A 20732-nucleotide genomic window follows, 5' to 3' on the forward strand; every position below is an offset into this window, starting at 1 on the left:
GCAGCTGACAAATCTGCAGAAACTCTGTGATGTAATCATGTCAACATGGACCAGAAACTCAAAGGAATATTTCCAGCATCTTGTGGAATCCATGCCATGAGGAATTGAGGCTCTTTTTGGAGTAAACGAAGGCCATTCCCAGTGTTAGTTTAATGTGCCTAAGAATTTGGGGAGTGTCATTGTTCGTATTTATGGTCATTAGTCTGTGGGAGACATGCGAGTATAAATTTAATTATAGTCTAGACGAATATCAATAAACTTGAAAATTTGAGTGACAGATATAGAAAGTAAAGTATCAACACAATAGCCAAATCCAATACATTTTTATTATTTCAAAGGACCCACAAATATTTCTTGCAGTGTGCAAAACTAATCTGTAGATCTCATGTATGGTTACATATGAGTATATATTTCACAAAAAAAGACCTTTATGTACCTTCAGAAATAAAATTGTAATTAAGGCAATTGTTTAATATGAGATACATTAAAGGTTAGTTTCTCAGTCAAGCTGCTTCTTGGACTCCTTTATGATGGCTTTTGCATCAGTGTAAGTGATTCCATAATAGGTGCCAGTTTTGATATAGTGGTAAGTGCTGCCATCAGTACCAGTCACTATAACAGTTGCCTTGTATGGCAGATACATATTTACTTTGCCAATGGTGATATTAATAGTCATTGTTTTCCCAGGAGGAACCTTGATAACATAGGACAGAGGCTCAGTTTTCTCTTCAGTTTTTTCTAATTCATAGGTAGAGATGCTGCCCAACTTGAAACGTAACTGATGATTTACCTTAATCACTTCTGGAATACCAGCTTGGACAGAAACATTAAAGGAGGATTCCAGGCTGTTGGTGACAGACCAAGATGATTTTTTGGTGATTTTTTTGGTGGTGTCCAGTGTGTACTGTTGTTCAACTGTTAGTTTGTTTTTGTAAGTCATGGATTTAATTTCTTCCACAGTCACACAGGGAATGACTTTGTGTAGAGTTGTGTATTCAACATTCTTCATCACAATGGATTTGATGGAGTTAAGGAACATGAAGCCTAAAGCATCAATTTCTGATCCTGATCTGCCTATTACTCCCAGACAGACACCAGAACCAACATCAACTCGAAATTCAACATTCACTTCCCACCGAGTCATCCCAGCAAAGAACTCTCTGTTTTTATTGGTTTTGAACAGGATGGCTCCTAGTCGTGTCTCATCTTTATTCGCCCAAAGCGAGAGAGAAGTAAAGAGTTCTCCTGGCTGAAATTTAAATTCAGTGGGAGGCCTATAATATTGATATCCAAATTGTTTAGTTTCTCCATTAGTGAGCCAGATTTTCATGCCTTTTATTTGTGATTCACCATCCCACACAGCAATCTTCTCCAACAGAGCACCAGTATTGTACCCAGTGAAGTCAAAAGGTTCCCCTCCTTCTTTGAATCCTATGATATGCACTGGCAAGACCATCTTACTTTCTGCTAGAAACCTGAAAGAGAAAGGAGACAAAGAAAGAGTGGAACTTTAAAAGCAACACTGACTACTATATTAGCAGGGAGAAATGTCTTTCATTTTTACTCTGTTCCTTTTAATGTGTTATGCCAGGTGCAAAAATCTGAAGAGGCTTGGTTGGTCTGTATCCATGATGCTAACAACCTGACTTTTTATCTCTGGCTTACCCCTTCAAATAGTCCCCTCACAAATTGAGAGAGAGACCAATTGTTAAACCTAATGTCAAAGTGCATAACTTCTAGTCAGTTTTGACAACCATAGTTGCTGATCCCATTGCCGGAACATGTCAATTTAATCACATTTAGAGATGGTGTACCAACCTTCCAGCACAGTTCTGAGCTTGCCCTTTTCTCTGACAGCTAATAATGTGCTGCCTGATGGAGGTGGCACAGTACTAAGGGTTAACAGGTATAGTTACTTCACCCACAGTCTTGGCCCTTCATTCATCTTTTTCAGACGAGCTTATCCTCTGTTTGTGAGGTTCAAAACACCCATTTTCAAAAAACCTGATTGCTGCATATTACATGCATTGTACCTTCAGGAGAGCATTCATTGGTTGTCAGCTCTCATGCACCAGAGTTCATCCCTACAACAAATTTGAACTTGTTTGATTTTATCGGAGTAAATAGCAGAACAGTTGAAATGAGACTCTGGGCAGGTCACTGGAGCACTCTCCACAGCACTGTCAAAGATTATGTCAATGGAGGCTACAAATGAAAATCACTCTCAAAGTTGTGTAACGTGACATGATCTTAAGAGAGAATTAGTAGAAGACCAGGACATGCTTATGACTTAACGAAATAACTAAAAACAAAACAGACTTCTCAAGAGACTGTGACTTGCTAAGAAAACCAAGGGATTAAACATGCTCATGAATTGCAAGAAATCATTTCCTAGAGCACTACTATTCAACTGCAGCCAAAACACTAAGAAAAGTAATAGAGTTAGGATGAGAAACGAATGAATCTTAAACCAGAGTACCAGAGTGCTGCGTTGGAATTTATAAGCAAGTCTTTGTGTCACAAACCATCATGCTTCTTGTGAGGTGGTCATTATTAACAAGGAAAGGTCTATGAGCAAATCATTATCTGCCCACAGAGATTTTAAAATGACCCTATGATGCACTAAAGAATTAAACAAAAAAAAATGAAAAGCTTCAACTTTTAAAAGTCTCTTCAACTGAAAAAAATATCTAAATATAAAAATAAACACTGATTTCTTAATAATACAAGTAATCTGGAGTTCTCCTTTGTCAAAACACTCATGTCATTAAGCTGCACAAAAAAAAGAGTTAAACGTCATCATCAGCAAACATGAATCACAAAATAAGCATGATGCCTGTGAAAATTTTCTTGTGTTTTACAAATTTGTTTAGTCAAATTGATGGTGACATGTTTCTGTTACAGGATCACAGCACACTCTTTTCCGCTTGGCTGTACGACTGAGCCCTGCAAAGGACCCACCTGGTACGTGTGCTTCTTGCCTTACAAAAAGTGCTGCTGAAATAATAATAATGCAAGTATTTTTACTACAATAAGATATGCTTTAGATCACTCATTACTTTAAAATGTAATTGGTCTACATAGCACGCATTATTTTTTACGTGTTACACTACTGCGCTCTAGATTGTTTTGCTCAATTTAGCACTGTATATTCAGCTCATCAACACTAATTATTAATTTCTTAAACATTGAGACAGGTTATTTCAGTGAGGAGAAGGAACAATATGATTGCCCAAACAGTTGCCTCTGGAAATGAATGTTGTGGACACTTCTACCTGTGGCTACTGAAGCTAATACATGCTCTGGCTGACAGAATTCAATGGTCATACGCAAGCTACGAAATCCTTAACAGTAACCTGGTTTAGAGTTTACATGGCCATGTAACTGGGTTATTCATGGAGAAATATAACTCTATTAATTAGGTTTCACTTTGGCCAATAACCCTTTTTTCATTAATCAGAAAAAGGGTTTACATGGCATTTTACAAATCAGGTTTCTATGAATAATTGGAAGTTTGAAGTGCCTGTAATCGTGCTGTTACTCTCAAAGTAAAATATATTCATACATACACAGCAGTCTTACAAAGAACAGAAGGCAAATATGATCCCATCTCCATTTACAAACCTAATAGAAAGGCCACTGGCTGTTGTTGCTGTCTGACATACATCAGTAATGGGTTACCATTTCATTATAGGGAAAGGCTCTGTGGAGAATGTAAGACCCACATATATACAATCCCAGGATAAGAATCCCTTCAATGTGAAAAATATTTCTGGGTCAGTCTTTTTTTCTGAGACAAAATATGGCACCAAAGTAAAAAGCCAACCTCAGCAGCAGTTTTGTTACTTTGTCTTAAAAACTATTTCAAAAGTAAAAGCTTTACTATGGAGGAATTGTTTTCCAAACATAGATAGATAGATAGATAGATAGATAGATAGATAGATAGATAGATAGATAGATAGATAGATAGATAGATAGATAGATAGATAGATATGAAAGGCACTATATAATAGATAGATATGAAAGACACTATATAATAGATAGATAGATAGATAGATAGATAGATAGATAGATAGATAGATAGATAGATAGATAGATAGATAGATAGATAGATAGATAGATATGTAAAAGTATGTTTAAGATAGATAGTTTATTAATCCCCAAGGGGAAATTCATAGACTCCAGCAGCAGCATACTGATAAAAACAATATTAATTTAAGATTGATAAAAATATAGTACAAGTTAACCCTTATCAAGCGGGGTCATTTTTGCTAAATCGCTTGTAATTCGACCTCTCCAAATTAGAATCATTGCTGTTATTGAAGTATCTGGAGTATAAACACATGTTTGGTCTCTTTGTAAAGGTAACATTCTCTAGTTTCACCCTTAGTAGTCAGAATCACTGTAGGTGTGACTGATCAAAAGTTATGCACATTAGAACTCACAAAAAAAAACGAATTTTTTTGTTCTCGCCTAAGTTTTTTTATGAAAATAAAGGAAAATAAAGCTGCAGTAGGTAAGTGGGGACAGAAACACACTATGTACCAACAGAATAACTTGTTGACTACTCACATTTCAAATTTGAAAAGAATACCTGTAAAAATGACATTTTTACACCAGTTTTTATGTGGGCATGTCCAGGTGCTTTTTAGAGGGACCATTATCCACATTTTGGAACGTATGGAAAAAGTGTAATAACTTTTGAATGCTTCAACCCACAGATATCAATGAGGGCTCTACTGAAAGCTTACACCTAAAGGAATCTATATCTACATACAGTGTCAATCTATTAGTTATAAAAATAATAAAAACAATAAAAAATACACATTTCAATATAAAAATAGTCAATACAAGTCTTATGGGCCAAAAATATATATATATATTTTATTTTTTACTTTTTTTTTTTATAAAATGCACACAAATTATATACATTTCTTTTACAAACTGTTACAACACAGCTCAACGTTTTTCCATGTGCCACTGATGGCAGTAATCCCTAGCCGGCAGAAAGCACAAGGGCGTGTCACATGTCACTCTCTGCCATTAGACGTCTCCTGGGCCGATTGATTACTTTCATGCCTCTAATACTTTTAATCGAGAGTGCATTCACATTTATCTGTACCTTTATCCATATTTAAAATGCGAAAAAAATTGGTGAAATCACAATAAACAACCACGCACCAAGTCTGCAGACTGGCACAAATGCAACCCTTGCGCAGCTCCGATCGTTTTGTTTACAAGTTAGTATGGCAAGTTACATATTAAAATGCTCGGCTGCTCATTGGCTGTAAGTTTTAAGTGTCACTCACAGTGTCCAATCAAACTGGTAGATTCTACCAGGGTTTGGAGTTGTACGTCACCGTTCAGCTGTCTGTGACACTCGTTGGCTATACGAGGTGCCAGTCAACCCCAGACCCGTCGTAAATTGGCCAACTTAGGTGTCAATCAGAAGCTAACACTTCCGTGTAACATGCTGTCGCATGGTTATCGCCGACAGAAACAAATTACGTCTGATATGATCAATAGAAATGAAAAAAAATGACGTAGCTAGTCTCAAGTTATGAAACGTTTTCTGGAGTTTTTGTCCCTTTGAGGATATATCGTGTGTTTTGGACTTAATCGTTTTACTGGATTATATTCGCTGGAGCTTTACGGACAGAATGAGATCAATACTGCTCGGAAATATTGATGTTTGACTTGCAGAGGGTCTTCAAAGGTAGGGAAAGTCAACTCTTAAAAGTATGTACTTCTCTGTAAAAAAGGCTTTAGTGTCAGTGCTGTAGTTGTTGTGTGTCAAAATGGTTTATATCATCGGAAAGACGAGACTTTGAAGTTTCATTTGATGGGTAGTATGTCGAGATGCATGACAGATGGGCATGCACACATGGCTGTGACGTCGTCAAAACGCTGTTATGTCCCGGACGATGCGTAGCGCGTTAAGGGTAAAAATGCAAGGTGTAGAGTGCAAGGCAGGTATAACAGTCAATAACTTTGTATAATGTTAACATTTACCCCGCCGGGTGGAATTGAAGAGTCGCATAGTGTGGGGGAGGAACGATCTCCTCAGTCTGTCAGTGGAGCAGGACGGTGACAAAAGTCTGTCGCTGAAGCTTCTCCTCTGTCTGGAGATGATCATGTTCAGTAAATGCAGTGGATTCTCCATGATTAGCAGAAGCCTGCTCAGAACCCGTCGCTCTGCCAAGGATGTCAAACTCTCCAGCTCTGTGCCTACAATAGAGCTTGTCTTCCTTACCAGTTTGTTCAGCCGTGAGGCATCCCTCTTCTTTATGCTGCCTCCCCAGCACACCACCGCATAGAAGAGGGTGAATATTACATATTACTGCTCATAAAAATTGGATTCAAAGTAGAATGTTACAAGAATCTTTTAAGAGTTTTGTAGCTTGGGAAAACATAAATAAACATGATGTTCAGAAATTATTCCTATGAAATGAAATGATAAACACATAAAAAAAATTCCTTTGGACTGAGTTGTTTTGAGATTGAGTTATGATTTTGTGTTTACATTGAATTTAGACTAGTTGCTCTTACTTCATACATCATGAAGACCTCTAATAGGCTGGTCCTAAAACAGCTACGACTCCTGGTTTCAGAACATCTGGATTCTCTGCAGGTTGCCTGTCAGACACAGATACAGTAGATGTGCACAAAGCTCTCATCTACTTGCTCCACAGAGCCTACTTCCACTGGACAAAGCCATCAGCACATTCAGAATCATGTTCTTTGACTTTTCCAATGCCTTTAACGCTATTCTGACTCATCAGCTGGGGAAAAAGAACAAGGATTTGACTCTTGATGCCCCCACAGTCTACCGGATCATGACCACCTGAACAACAGACAGCAGTTTGTAAGATTCAGGGCCTGTCTGTCAGAAATAGTGGTGTGTAATACTGGGGAAACTCAGGGATCTGTCCTGTCTCCCTTCTTTTTCACCCTCTACGCAACAGACTTCCAGTACAATACCAGTGCTTGCCACATAATAATGGAGATGAGTCACAGAACAGGAAGGTTGTGGTGGACTTTATCTTGTGATGCAGGAACAACAGCCTGCGACTTAGCACAAGCAAGACAAAAGCCGGTGATACCAAAGAGCATCTGAGACCAGTCATCATTCAGGGGGAGGACGTGGAAGTGGTGCAGAGTAGAAATACCTGGACTGGCCTGAAAACAGAGTGGCGCTGTACAAAAAGGGGACAAAGCAGATTGTACATCCTAAGGAGACTCCGGTCCTTTGATTATGCAGCAAGCTGCTAGAAGTGATCACAGGGTGAACCATGGATACACTGGAAGCTATCGTAGAAAAGAGGATGGTGGCAAAATTGGATGCCATCATGAAAAATCCCCACCAGGAGGTGCTCTCTTGGAGTACTTTTAGCCACAGGCTCATTCCACGATGGTGTGCTAAGACGCACCTCTGGGGGTCTTTTCTGCATGTTGCTGTCAGGCAATTCAATGCTTCCTACTGACATAATTGTTACGTTCGTTTTGAAAGATTGGCACAATATACATTCATTCATTCATTCATTCATTCATTCATTCATTTATTTATTTATTTATTTATTTATCCATTATTTGATTAACTGTATTATTTGTCCTGTGAGTCTGGCATGCTTGTTTTTTATCTTTCTGCTGCTGTACTCATCTTAATATCCCCATTGGATTAATAAAGTTGATCTAATCTAATATAATCTAAATTGACACTATTTAAAATGAATTTGCACTCATATTTAATGTTAATACTTCACAATGAACAGCAAAACTCTTAACTTTGAATGTTCATGTATATCAGATAAACATATTGCTGTGTTCATAAAACATGGAAGGATCATAATCTTTAATAAAGTCTTAGGAATGGATACACACTCACTTACCCTGGTTACTTAAGTCAATTTCTGATTACATTTTGGCTTCTATAAGCCTTGGGTGAGTCTGGAATATGAAAAGGGTGTGGGATGGGATACCATCTGGGTGAGAAAAACAATCACTCTTTATTAGGATGGTGTATCACAACATATCACTTATAATGTAAATAGACAGTGAACGTCTCCAGTAGGTTTGCAAAACCTAAAGGAAAAAGAAAATATTTATATCTAAAATTTTATGTTTAAGAATCTTCAGCAACTGACTAGCAATATAGTAACAGCAGCAGATGCACAGAATGAGGAGGCCACTAACACAAAAGTCTTCACTAACAGACATGGAATCTATCAGGCTATATATGGCAAGTTATGGGATGTATGAAGAAGGACCAACATGTTATGTACAGTTCCAGGATAGAATTAATAGTTACATGAAAAAAAAATGTCTATAGGTTTGTAATGTTTAATCACCTGTGCATTGATTCACTTTCTTCTTCTGATACTTGTTGATTAGTTCACTAAACACAACCTAAATTGTTAAGAATCCGCATCTGAAGCATGACTTTTATAATGGGACTTTCTAAAAAAATTATTAAAAAAAACCAAAGGTTTCTAGTACAACAGGGAAACTGTCCAAACAACAGCGAAGGAACACCTATATGGGGAAAAACGATAACCAAATGTTTTTTATCTCTAAAATATTTTAAGCATTTTTTCAGGGTCAGAAAACATTATTATCATTAACACTGTTGTTTTACTAAGATTACATCGTATGCTTCTTTGTTTATAAGATTTCGTTAAAGAATTATGCATTGCTAAACCAGTTTCTGAAAAGTGGCATTTTTGTACACCACTTTAACAAAGTTTACTGTTAGTTTTCAATAAACAGCACTCAATTTAAAAGATAACAACACATTGACAAGCACGAAATGCCGGAGCATTAAAAAATGTCATCAGAGATGTCAGGTTTCCGCAACTTGTAAATTAGCAGGTCTGGAAGTGCAAGAACAAATCAGTGTGTTCTCTGGGACATACATATAGAGTAGTTCATAGTAAATGTGCCTGCAACTGCTAACAATTTTCATGGTTCTCCGTACAAAGTCAAAGGCGACACTAAACTAAATAAAGTGAGGAAATGTTTTTCCTCTGAACTTTAGATACAGAGCCGGTGGTCAGAACACCGGTACAACTAATACAATTATGCAAGTCTCCAATGTGAAAAAAAAGTTAATGAAAAAGAAGTTATGTTAAAACACACGGAAAAGAACGTGAAACCCCATTCTATGGCGCTTGGCTTAAACCATATACCATTTGATCCCATTTTCAATAAAAACAAAAACGGCGGACCCATTTTCTTGTTATTTTCTAGGATCCGACGTGGATGTTTTCGGATTCAAACCCCTACGAATATTGAAAATGAGATACCCGACTTGTGAATAGAATACAGTTATAACAGAAAAGGTGATTTAACGTCTCCCACGTTTGATTGATAAGGTGAAAGGGACCAACGCTTAAATTCTCCTACAGAATCTCATCGTTATACAAAGAAATGAAGACATGAAAAAAAAACGGGAATACTGGGTTAAGAATTGCAAAAATAACTCATTAAACTTGAACAATTTCAAACGTACAGCCCATCCCATCTCAGACGCAAGATTTGCAACATACAACAAACTTATCCTAGAAAAGATAAATTCAAAATACCTGTTCGTGTTGATAGATGAATACATACACAGGCACACCAACGACGAAAAAACTGAAGATAGCCACATTTTACGATTGGTTATTTTAAACTTTTACAGCCTCCTGACTCCGTCTGATAGAATCGATGCGAGACGCTCCCCCAATAGCCAGTATTGAAGAGAAGTGGGCGGCGCATAATTTCCTTAGAATTGCGTCATTGGTTTTGCTGCCACTTTAAACTTTTACCATTAATAACTAAACACATGGACTAGACACAACCTTCATCCCAAACTGGAACTTCTAGGGCACGGAAGAAACGTTGCCCGGCGTACTCGCTCACTATGTGGCATCACTGGCCGGGTCACATTCACGGGCACCTGACTCCTGCACGGTGTAATCTGGGCTGCAGCCCAGGACCCTGTGTGTTACATCGAGTCCTCTTCTACTCATGTACCTTTAAACATGCGATTACTCCTCCGGCTCAAATTTCATACCGTCATTCCCGAGTTTACTTGTCTCTAGTGAACTGCAGCGCAGACTATTTTCCGAGATAGGAAAGCAGAGCTGTCTGAACAAAAGGCGCGTAAAGGAAAGGTCAGTGGTTCTCAAACTGTGGGGTGAGCCCCCCTACGGGGGCGCGAAGATGAGAAAAAAAGAAAACAAGAATAAAATAAATTTGAAAAATACATCTATTGAAACCAAAACAAATTAACTTAAACTACATTCTGATACTAGAAAAATAAATACATGTAATAGAGTTAGATAAATGTCGATAAAAGTTAGGTATAATAAAATATGCATCTATGATATGTCATTAATTAAAAAAAAAACGCATTGGTATTAGTAGGCTCCTTTCTAAAAAAACGTTTGGGGGGCGCGATTAAAACTGTTATGAAAACTCGGGTCTCAAGTACTTAAAGGTTGAGAAACGGTGGGGTAGGTCGTGTTATACAGTGACAGATCTTCAGCAAAGGCCAGTGACAATATCATAAAGTTTTAGTGGAGCATGCGAAGGTTACGATTTTGCATTAGCCTTAAACTCCGACACAATTTCTGAATGTGCGTGGTCTATAGCCTTTGGGCAACGTTCAAAGCTGACCTTCACTGATCACCTACAATGCTGATTGATCAGATACAGATGTTCTCTTACAGAATTTCGGTCTGCCCATAAACAAGCGAGCAGGGTAACTCATCCAGTTACTCAGCGTACATGTGACCAGACATCGAATATAAGGAGCTGCTGACTTTCTTTAAATTGCTATATACAATAAGTATGACTTTGACATACTGTCCAACAGATGTCGTGCTATTTCCTTGTGTTAAGTTATTCAGGGGGTGCACCCCAGGTTTTCCCTGTGTAGAGTTTGTGTTTGGGTCTGTGTGGGTTTCTTCTTATGGTCTAAAGTCATGAAGGTCAGGTGAATTGGCTTTGCTAAATCATTACGTTTATTTGTGTGTGTGTGTGTGTGTGTTTGTGAGTGTCCTTGTGTGTATCCAGGGATTGTTCCTGCCTGTGCCCATTGCTTCCTAGGACAGGCTACAGTTGCATCCTGCCCTTTCTTTAGAGGATGGATGGATCAAACAAAGTCTCTTTCTGTGTAAAACGCTTTAAAGTATCTATGACAGTGTGTGTTTTTAGCGTAAAAACTGATCAAACTTGTGGGTGCGGGAGTGCCCTGCTGTGAAGTGATGCAGCTACAAGGTCTTCAGTTTGGATGTGGGCTGTTTGCTTGCTACATGCAGGCATCTTGCATATTGTTTATTAAATGTTCTTCATTGACATTCTGTGTGTTGTTTGGTAGAACACCTGTGCTGACAAAGTTTAAATGGAGCCTGGGAGAGAGTGCAGGGGGAAAAAAGAGAAGAGAGAAAGCCAGAGGTGAAATCAAACAAGAAAAAAGAAAAGGAGATAACATAAACGCTTTTTAGTGTGTCAGAAGTCAATAACCAGTTCCTTGGTTTTGCTGAGGGCAGCACGGTGGCACAGTGGCTAGCGCTGCTGCCTCGCAGTGAGGAGACCTAGGATTGCTTCCTGGGTCCTCCCTGCGTGGAGTTTGCATGTTCTCCCTGTGTCTGCATGGGTTTCCTCCGGGTGCTCCGGTTTCCTCCCACAGTCCAAAGACATGCAGGTTAGGTGCATTGGTGATCCTAAATTGTACCTAGTGTGTGCTTGGTGTGTGGGGGTGTGGGTATGCCCTGCCCAGGGTTTGTTTCCTGCCTTGTGCCCTGTGTTGGCTGGGATTGGCTCTGGTAGACCCCCATGACCCTGTAATATTCAGAACATACTTTATATAACACCGTCAGTCTTAGCAGTGTAAACCATATCAATAAAGTCCTTTAGCCCTGCTGCCCATTCATATATTTCTGTCCTGCTTTCTGACAAATGTTACAGGACATTTAACACTCACACCATGAGACTCAATTACATTTTTGCTACCAATTAGCTTTAGTTAATGTTATGATCAAACACCAGAATGGGTAAAAACTCAGTGATTTTTGGCATGATTGTTGGTGCCAGACAGTGGGCACAGTCTCACCAAAATGTAACAGTTAAAGGCTGGAAAAATGTCACCTGGTCTGATGAATCTTGAGTTCTGTTGAGGCACACAGATGATAGGGTCAGAATTTGGCACCAGCGGCATGAGTCCTTGCACCCTACCGGCCTTGTGTTAACAGTCCAGGCCGGTGGTTGTGATGTAATGATGTGGGGAATGGATTACTGGCACACTTTGGGTACTTTAATACCAATCAATCATTGCTTGAATTAGGCATCCTATTTGAGAATTGGTGCTGACTATGTGCATCCTACCATAGCCACAATTTACTCATCTTCTAATGCCTACTTGAAAAATGATAATGCACTGTGTTACAAAGAAAGAGTCATCGCAAACTGGTTTCATGAACATGACAAAGAGTTCAGTGTTCTTCAGTGGCCGCATTTGAATCTGATAAAAAAAACCTTTAGGATGTGATAGAACTGGAGATTTGCAGTATGAATATGCAGCTGACAAATCTGCAGAAACTCTGTGATGTAATCATGTCAACATGGACCAGAAACTCAAAGGAATATTTCCAGCATCTTGTGGAATCCATGCCATGAGGAATTGAGGCTCTTTTTGGAGTAAACGAAGGCCATTCCCAGTGTTAGATTAATGTGCCTAAGAATTTGGGGAGTGTCATCGTTCGTACTTACAGTCATTAGTCTGTGGGAGACATGCGAGTATAAATTTAATTATAGTCTAGACAAATATCAATAAACTTGATATGTGAGTGACAGATATAGAAAGTAATTTATCGATACAATAGCCAAATCCAATACATTTTTATTATTTCAAAGGACCCACAAACATTTCTTGCAGTGTGCAAAACTAATCTGTAGATCTCATGTATGGTTACATATGAGTATATATTTCACTAAAACACCTTTATGTACCTTCAGAAATAAAATTGTAATTAAGACAATTGTTTAATATGAGATACATTAAAGGTTAGTTTCTCAGTCAAGTTGCTTCTTGGACTTCTTTATGATGGCTTTTGCATCAGTGTAAGTGATTCCATTATAGGTGCCAGTTTTGATATAGTGGTAAGTGCTGCCATCAGTACCAGTCACTATAACAGTTGCCTTGTATGGCAGATACATATCTACTTTGCCAATGGTGATATTAATATTCATTGTTTTCCCAGGAGGAACCTTGATAACATAGGACAGAGGCTCAGTTTTCTCTTCAGTGTTTTCTAATTCATAGGTAGAGATGTTGCCCAACTTGAAACGAAACCGACGATTTATCTCAACTACTTCCGGAATACCAGCTTGGACAGAAACATTGAAGGAGGATTCCAGGCTGTTGGTGACAGACCAAGATGACTTTTTGGTGATTTTTGTGGAGGTGTCCAGTGTGTACTGTTGTTCAACTTTTAGATTATTTTTGTAAGTCATGGATTTAATTTCTTCCACAGTCACAGATGGATTGACTTTGTGTAGAGTTGTGTATTCAACATTCTTCATCACAATGGATTTGATGGAGTTAAGGAACATGAAGCCTAAAGCATCAATTTCCCATCCTGATCTGCCTATTACTCCCAGACAGACACCAGAACCAACATCAACTCGAAATTCAAAGTTCACTTCCCACCGAGTCATCCTAGCAAGGAACTCTCTGTTTTTATTGGTTTTGAACAGGATGGCTCCTAGTCGTGTCTCATCTTTATTCGCCCAAAGTGAGAGAGAAGTAAAGAACTCTCCTGGCTGAAATGTAAATTCAGTGGGAGGCCTATAATAATATTGATATCCAAATTGTTTAGTTTCTCCATTAGTGAGCCAGATTTTCATGCCTTTTATTTGTGATTCACCAGCCCATACAGCAATCTTCTCCAACAGAGCACCAGTTTTGTACCCAGTGAAGTCAAAAGGCTCCCCTCCTTCTTTGAATCCTATGATATGCACTGGCAAGACCATCTTACTTTCTGCTAGAAACCTGAAAGAGAAATGAGACAAAGAAAGGGTGGAACTTTAAAAACAATACTGACTATTGGCATGAAGTCGCCTTAGCTGCCTCAAAAGCTTGCATTTCTAATCCATTTAGTTAGCCAATAAAAGGTATCATTTCACCCTACTTTCTCCTGTATTAGCAGGGAGAAATATCTTTAATTTTTTCTCTGTTCCTTTTAATGTGTTATGCCAGGTGCAAAAATCTAAATTGGTTTGGTTGGTCTCTATCCATGATGCTAACAACCTACCTTTTTATCTCCGGCTTACCCCTTCAAATAGTCCCCTCACATAAAGAGAGAGAGACCAATTGTTAAACCCAATGTCAAAATACACAACTTCTAGTCAGTTTTGACCACAGTTGCTGATCTCCTTGCTGGAAAATGTCAATTAAATCAACTTCAAAAACACAGGACATCAGACAGACAAGCGTATCCTCGCTTCAAAACACCCATTTTCAAAAAACCTCGTTGCTGCCTATTATATGCATTGTACCTTCAGGAGAGCATTCATTGGTTGTCAGCTCTCATGCACCAGAGTTCATCCCTACAACAAATTTGAACTTGTTTGATTTTATCGGAGTAAATAGCAGAACAGTTGAAATGAGACTCTGGGCAGGTCACTGGAGCACTCTCCACAGCACTGTCAAAGATTATGTCAATGGAGGCTACAAATGAAAATCACTCTCAAAGTTGTGTAACGTGACATGATCTTAAGAGAGAATTAGTAGAAGGCCAGGACATTCTCATGACTTAACGAAATAACTAAAAACAAAACAGGTTTCTCAAGAGACTGTGACTTGCTAAGAAAACCAATGGATTAAACATGCTCATGAATTGCAAGAAACTATTTCCTAGAGCAGGGCGGTACGGTGACGCAGTGGGTAGCACTGCTTCCTCTCAGTAAGGAGACTTGGGTTCGCTTCCCAGGTCCTCCCTGTGTGGAGTTTGCATGTTCTCCCCATGTCTGCGTGGGTTTCCTCCCACAGTCCAAAGACATGCAGGTTAGGTGCACTGGTGATACTAAATTGTCCCTAGTGTGTGCTTGGTGTGTGTGTATGTGTGCCCTGTGGTCGGCTGGCACTCTGCTCAGGGTTTGTTTCCTGCTTTGTGCACTCTGCTGGCTGGGATTGGCTCCAGGAGACCCCCGTGACCCTGTGTTAGGATATAGCAGGTTGGACAATGACTGACTTTCCTAGAGCACTATTATTGATGCAGCCAAAACACTAAGAAAAGGGAAAGAGTTAGGATGAGAAATAAATAAATCTTAAACCAGAGTACCAGAGTGCTGCGTTGGAATTTATAAGCAAGTCTTTGTGACACAAACCATCATGTTTCTTGTGAGGTGGTCATTATTAACCAGGAAAGGTCTATGCGCAATTCATTATCTGCCCACAGAGAATTTAAAATGACCCTGTGATGCAATTAAGAATTAAACAAAAACAAATTAAAAGCTTTTTCCGGCATGAAAATAAAGATTAAAAATTCAACTTTTAAAAGTCTCTTCAACTGAAAAAATATAAATACTGATTTCTTAATAATGCAAGTAATCTGGAGATCTCCTTTGTCAAAACACTAACGTCATTAAGCTGCACAAAAAAGAGTTAAACGTCATCATTAGCAACTATGAATCAGAAAATAAGCATGATGCCTGTGATAATTTTCTTGTGTTTGACAAATTTGTTTAGTCAAATTGATGCTTACACGTTGCTGTTACAGGACCACAGCACATTCTTTTCCGCATGGCTGTACGATTGAACCCTGCAAAGGAGCCACCTGATATGTGTGCTTCTTGCCTTACAAAAACTGCTCCTGAAATAATAATAATGCAAGTAATTTACTACAATAAGACAAGCTTTAGTTCACTCATTTCTCTAATATTAAAAAAAATCCTGAGCTGGAGACTAGGGAGATAAGACGTGATCTTCTCGGAAGACAATTTGACGTCCCTCGAGAGACACTTTAACGTCACGCAAGACAAGGCAGTAAGACAACATTTAAATCAAGTTCACGGACATCTAACCTAGCAGTTGTTGGAATGCTTTTGGCAGGCAGACATGATGTGCTCCCAGCTCTTAAAACAACGACAAGTGGCAAGCAGAATATACAGCTTGCCAGCAGCAGCAGCAGGGAGCCAGCGGATGATCCGACCGCTTCTCCTTAGCGTGCATTCAGCCCACCCCCTTTCACAATGCGAGTGGCAGAGACGCGAAGTGGCAAAAGGACAGTTGCTATACAGATTAACTGGGTTATTCAAGGAGAAATATACCTCTGTTAATTAGGATTCGTATTGGCCAATAACTCCCTTTTCACTAATCAGAAAAAGGGTTTACATGGCATTTTACAAATCAGGTTTCTATGAATAATTGGGTGTTTGAAGTGCATGTAATCATGCTGTTACTCTCAAAGTAAAATATATTCATACATACAGAGCAGTTTTACAAGGAACAGGAGGCAAATATGATCCCATCTCCATTTACAAACCTAATAGAAAGGCCACTGGCTGTTGTTGCTCTCTGACATGCATCAGTAATGGGTTACCATCTCATTATAGGGAAAGGCTCTGTAGAGAATGCGAGACCCACATATATACAGTCCCAGGCTAAGAATCCCTTCAATGTGAAAAATATTTCTGGGTCAAACAGTCTTTTTTTCTCAGACAAAACATGGCTCCAAAATAAAAAGCCAACCTCAGCAGCAGTTTTGCTACTTTACCTTAAAAACTATTTCAAAAGTAAAAGCATTATTAACATATTGCCGTTCAAAAAAACTTGATTCAAAGTAGAATGTTACAAGAATCTTTTAAAAGTTTTATAGCTTGGGAAAACATAAATAAACATGATGTACAGAAATTATTTCTATGAAATTAAATAATAAACATATAAAAAGAAAGTTTCCATTGGACTGAGTAGTTTTGAGAGTTATGATATTATATTTACATTGACTTTAGACTAGTTGCTCTTACTTCATACATCATGAAGACTTCTAATAGGCTGGACCTAAAACAGCTACGACTCCTGGTTTCAGAACATCTGGATTCTCTGCAGGTTGCTTGTCAGACTCAGATACAGTAGGTGTGCTGGATGCTCTCATCTACTTGCTCCACAGAGTCTACTTCCACTGGACAAAGCCGGCAGCACAGTCAGAATCATGTTTTTTGACTTTTCCAATGCCTTTAACACCATTCTGACTCATCAACTGGGGAAAAAGATCAAGGATTTGACTCTTGATGCCCCCACAGTCTACCAGATCATGACCACTTGAACAACAGACAGCAGTTTGTGAGACTCAGGGACTGTCTTTCAGAAAGAGTGGTGTGTAATACTGGGGAAACTCAGGGATCTGTCCTGTCTCCCTTCTTCTTCACCCTCTACACAACAGACTTCCAGTACAATACCAGTGCTTGCCACCTAATAATGGAGATGAGTCAGAGTACAGGAAGATTGTGGAAGACTTTATCCTGTGATGCCTGCAACTCAGCACTAGCAAGACAAAAGCTGGTGATGCCAAAGAGCCTCTGAGACCAGTCATCATTCAGGGGGATGGGGGGACGTGGAAGTGGTGCAGAGCTACAAATACCTGGACTGGCTTGAAAACAGAGTGACACTGTACAAAAAGGGGACAGAGCAGATTGTACATCCTAAGGAGACTTATTTAATCTAATGTAAATTGACACTATCTAAAATGAATTTGCACTCATATTTAATGCTAATAATTCACAATGAACAGCCGAACTCTTAACTTTGAATGTTCATATATATCAGATAAACATATTGCTGTGTTCATAAAACATGGAAGGATCATAATCTTTAATAAAGTCTTAGGAATGGATACATACTCACTTGCCTGGTTACTTAAGTCAATCTCTGATTACATTTTGGCTTCTATAAGCCTTGGGTGAGTCTAGAATATGAAAAGGGTGTGGGATGGGATGCCATCTGGGTGAGAAAAACTTAACTGTGAGACCAGCAAAAATAATCACTCTTTATTAGGGCCGTGCATCACAATGTATCACTTATAATGTACAGTAAATAGGCAGTGAACGTCTCCAGTAGGTTTGCAAAACTTAAAGGACAAAGAAAATATTTATATCTAAAATTTTATGTTTAAGAATCTTCAGCAACTGACTAGCAATATAGTAACAGCAGCAGATGCACAGAATGAGGAGGCCACTAACACAAAGGACATCACTAACAAACATGGAATCTATGAGACTACGGCAAGTTATGGGATGTATGAAGAAGGACCAACATGTTATGTACAGTTCCAGGACAGAATTAATAGCTACATGTAAACAATGTCTATGGGTTTGTAATGTTTAATCACTTGTGCAATTAATCACTTTCTTTTTCTGATACTTGTTGATTAGTTCACTAAGCACAACCTAAATTGTTAAGAATCCACATCAGGAGCATGACTTTTATAATGGGACTTTCTAAAAAAATTATAAAAAAATAACAAAGGTTTCTAGTAGAACAGGGAAACTATCCAAATAACAGCGAAGGAACACCTACACAGGGAAAAACGATAACCACATTTTTTTATCTCTAAAATATTTTAAGCATTTCTTCAGGGTAATTATTATTAAATCTGTTATTTTACTACGATTACATCGTATGCTTCTTTGTTTATAAGATTTCGTTAAAGAATTATGCATTGCTAAACCAGTTTCTGAAAATTGGCATTTTTGTACACCACCTTAACAAAGTTTACTGTTAGTTTTCAAGAAAGAGCACTCAGTTTTAAAGATACCACATAACACACCGACAAGCACAAAATGCCGGAGTTGTGGGCATAACGGTGTTCGGCAGGGAGCATGCGTGACAACAAAAGGCTAAATGGAGAACTAATCACAAAGTGACATGCGCTAAATCAAAGGATGCACTAAATTCCTCGGGGCATCGATAGCTTTATAACACAGGGTTGCGTCGGGAAGAGGTACAATAATCTAGAGATTGGGACATCTGAAAAAAATGCTTGCACATTTCGGAGGACTTGCCTCCCCGATAAAAAATAGAAAATGTCATCAGAGATGTCATATTTCTGTAGCTTGCAAGTTAACAGGGCTGGAAGTGCATGAACGAATCACTGTGTTCTCTGGGACATACATATAGTTCATAGTAAATGTGCCAGCAAGTGCTAACAATTTCCATGGTTCTCCGTTGAAAGTCAAAGGCGACACTAAACTAAATAAAGAGAGGAAACATTTTTCCTCGGAACTTCAGAAACGGAGCCGGTACAACTAATACAACTATGCAAGTCTCCAATGTTAAAAAGAAGTTAAGTTAAAATACACAGAAAAGAACGCGAAGCCCCATTCCATGGCGCTTGACTTAAACCATATACCATTTTACCCCAATTTCAATAACAACATAAACGGCTGATCCATTTATTTTTTGTTATTTTCTAGGATCCGACGTGGATGTTTTCGGATTCAAAACCCTACGAATATTCAAAATATAATACTCGACTTGTGAATAGAATACGGTTCTAACAGAAAAGGTGATTCAACGTCTTCTACGTTTGATTAATAAGGTGAAAGGAACCAGCACTTAAATTCTCCTACTAACTCTACAGAATGTCATTGTTGTTCAAAGAAATGAAGACATGAAAAAAATAAATAAAAAATAAACGGGAATACTGGGTTAAGAATTGCAAAAATAACTATTTAAACTTCAACAATTTCAATTGAACAGCCCATCCCATCTCAGACGCAAGATTTGCAATATACTATGCAACAAACCTATCCTAGAAAAGATATATTCAAAGTACCTGTTGATAGATGAATACATACATATGCAAACCAAAGACGAAAAAACTGAAGATAGCCACATTTTAAACTTTTACAACCTCCTGACTCCGTCTGATAGAATCGATGCGAGACGCTCCCCCAATAGCCAGTATTGAAGAGGCGTGGGCGGCGCATTTCCTTAGAATTGCGTCATTCGTTTTGCTGCCACTTTAATATTAATAACTAAACACATGGGCTAGACACAACCTTCATCCCAAACTGGAACTTCTAGGGCTCGCAAGAAACGTTGCCCAGCGTACTCGCTCACCATGTGGCATCACTGGCAGGGTCACATTCACGCGCACCTGACTCCTGTACGGGGTAATCTGGGCTGCAGCCAGGGACCCTGCGGGTTACATCGAGTCCTCTTCTACATGTGCCGTTATACATGCGATTACAAATTTCATACCATCATCCCCGAGTTTACTTGTCTCTAGTGAACTGCAGCGCAGAATATTTCACATGCAATGCAAAATGCGGGTTGTCTGAACAATAGGCGCCTAAGGAAAACAGGGTTGGTTAAACAGCGACAGATCTTCAGAAAAGGTCCGTGACAACATTATACAGTTTTAGTGAAGCATGCGATGATTATTATTTTATATTAACCTTAAACTCTGACACAGTTTCTGAATGTGCGTCTTCTATAGGCTTTGGACATCTTATAAAGCTGACCATCACTGATCTCAGGGTACAATGCAGATTGATCAGATAAGATGTTCTCTTACAGAATTTCGGTCTGCCCATAAATCACGACATATTAGTTGTGAGTGAGCTAAATAAGCAAGCAGGGCAGCTCATGCAGTTGCGCACAGTGAAACGAGGTTACTCAGCGTACATGTGGGCAGACATCGAATATGAGGAGCTGCTGGCTTTCTTTAAATTGCTATATACAATAA

General features: G+C 38.7%; 2 protein-coding genes across 3 annotated transcripts; both read right to left on the reverse strand.

Moving 5' to 3' along the window:
* Positions 1-306: 306 nt before the first annotated feature.
* LOC120529718 (aerolysin-like protein) lies at positions 307-19956 on the reverse strand. 2 transcript variants are annotated; one of them, XM_039753782.1, is made up of 3 exons: positions 19896-19956; positions 9582-9680; positions 307-1475 (listed from the first exon to the last, which is right to left on the reverse strand). In XM_039753782.1, exons 2-3 carry the CDS (start codon positions 9647-9649, stop codon positions 500-502), a joined length of 1044 nt encoding a protein of 347 aa, XP_039609716.1. In that variant the 5' UTR covers positions 9650-9680; positions 19896-19956; the 3' UTR covers positions 307-499. The 2 variants fall into 2 exon arrangements, with proteins under 2 accessions (XP_039609716.1, XP_039609715.1); XM_039753781.1 differs by lacking the exon at positions 19896-19956 and having other exon boundaries at positions 9582-9908.
* On the reverse strand, positions 12867-19904 carry LOC120529720 (aerolysin-like protein). Its single transcript, XM_039753783.1, has 2 exons — positions 19818-19904; positions 12867-14035 (listed from the first exon to the last, which is right to left on the reverse strand). Exons 1-2 carry the CDS (start codon positions 19877-19879, stop codon positions 13057-13059), a joined length of 1041 nt encoding a protein of 346 aa, XP_039609717.1. The 5' UTR covers positions 19880-19904; the 3' UTR covers positions 12867-13056.
* Positions 19957-20732: the final 776 nt, after the last annotated feature.

Source organism: Polypterus senegalus, chromosome 5 (genome assembly GCF_016835505.1).
Source record: "Polypterus senegalus isolate Bchr_013 chromosome 5, ASM1683550v1, whole genome shotgun sequence".
NCBI lineage: Eukaryota > Metazoa > Chordata > Cladistia > Polypteriformes > Polypteridae > Polypterus > Polypterus senegalus.

Coding starts and splice junctions, on each gene's coding strand:
- LOC120529720 (XM_039753783.1), bottom strand. CDS start 19,879: ATGTGGCTATCTTCAGTTTTTTCGTCTTTGGTTTGCATATGTATGTAT. Junction 14,036..19,817: donor ATGTATTCATCTATCAACAG/GTACTTTGAATA, acceptor TTTCTCTTTCAG/GTTTCTAGCAGAAAGTAAGA.
- LOC120529718 (XM_039753782.1), bottom strand. CDS start 9,649: ATGTGGCTATCTTCAGTTTTTTCGTCGTTGGTGTGCCTGTGTATGTAT. Junction 1,476..9,581: donor TCATCTATCAACACGAACAG/GTATTTTGAATT, acceptor TTTCTCTTTCAG/GTTTCTAGCAGAAAGTAAGA.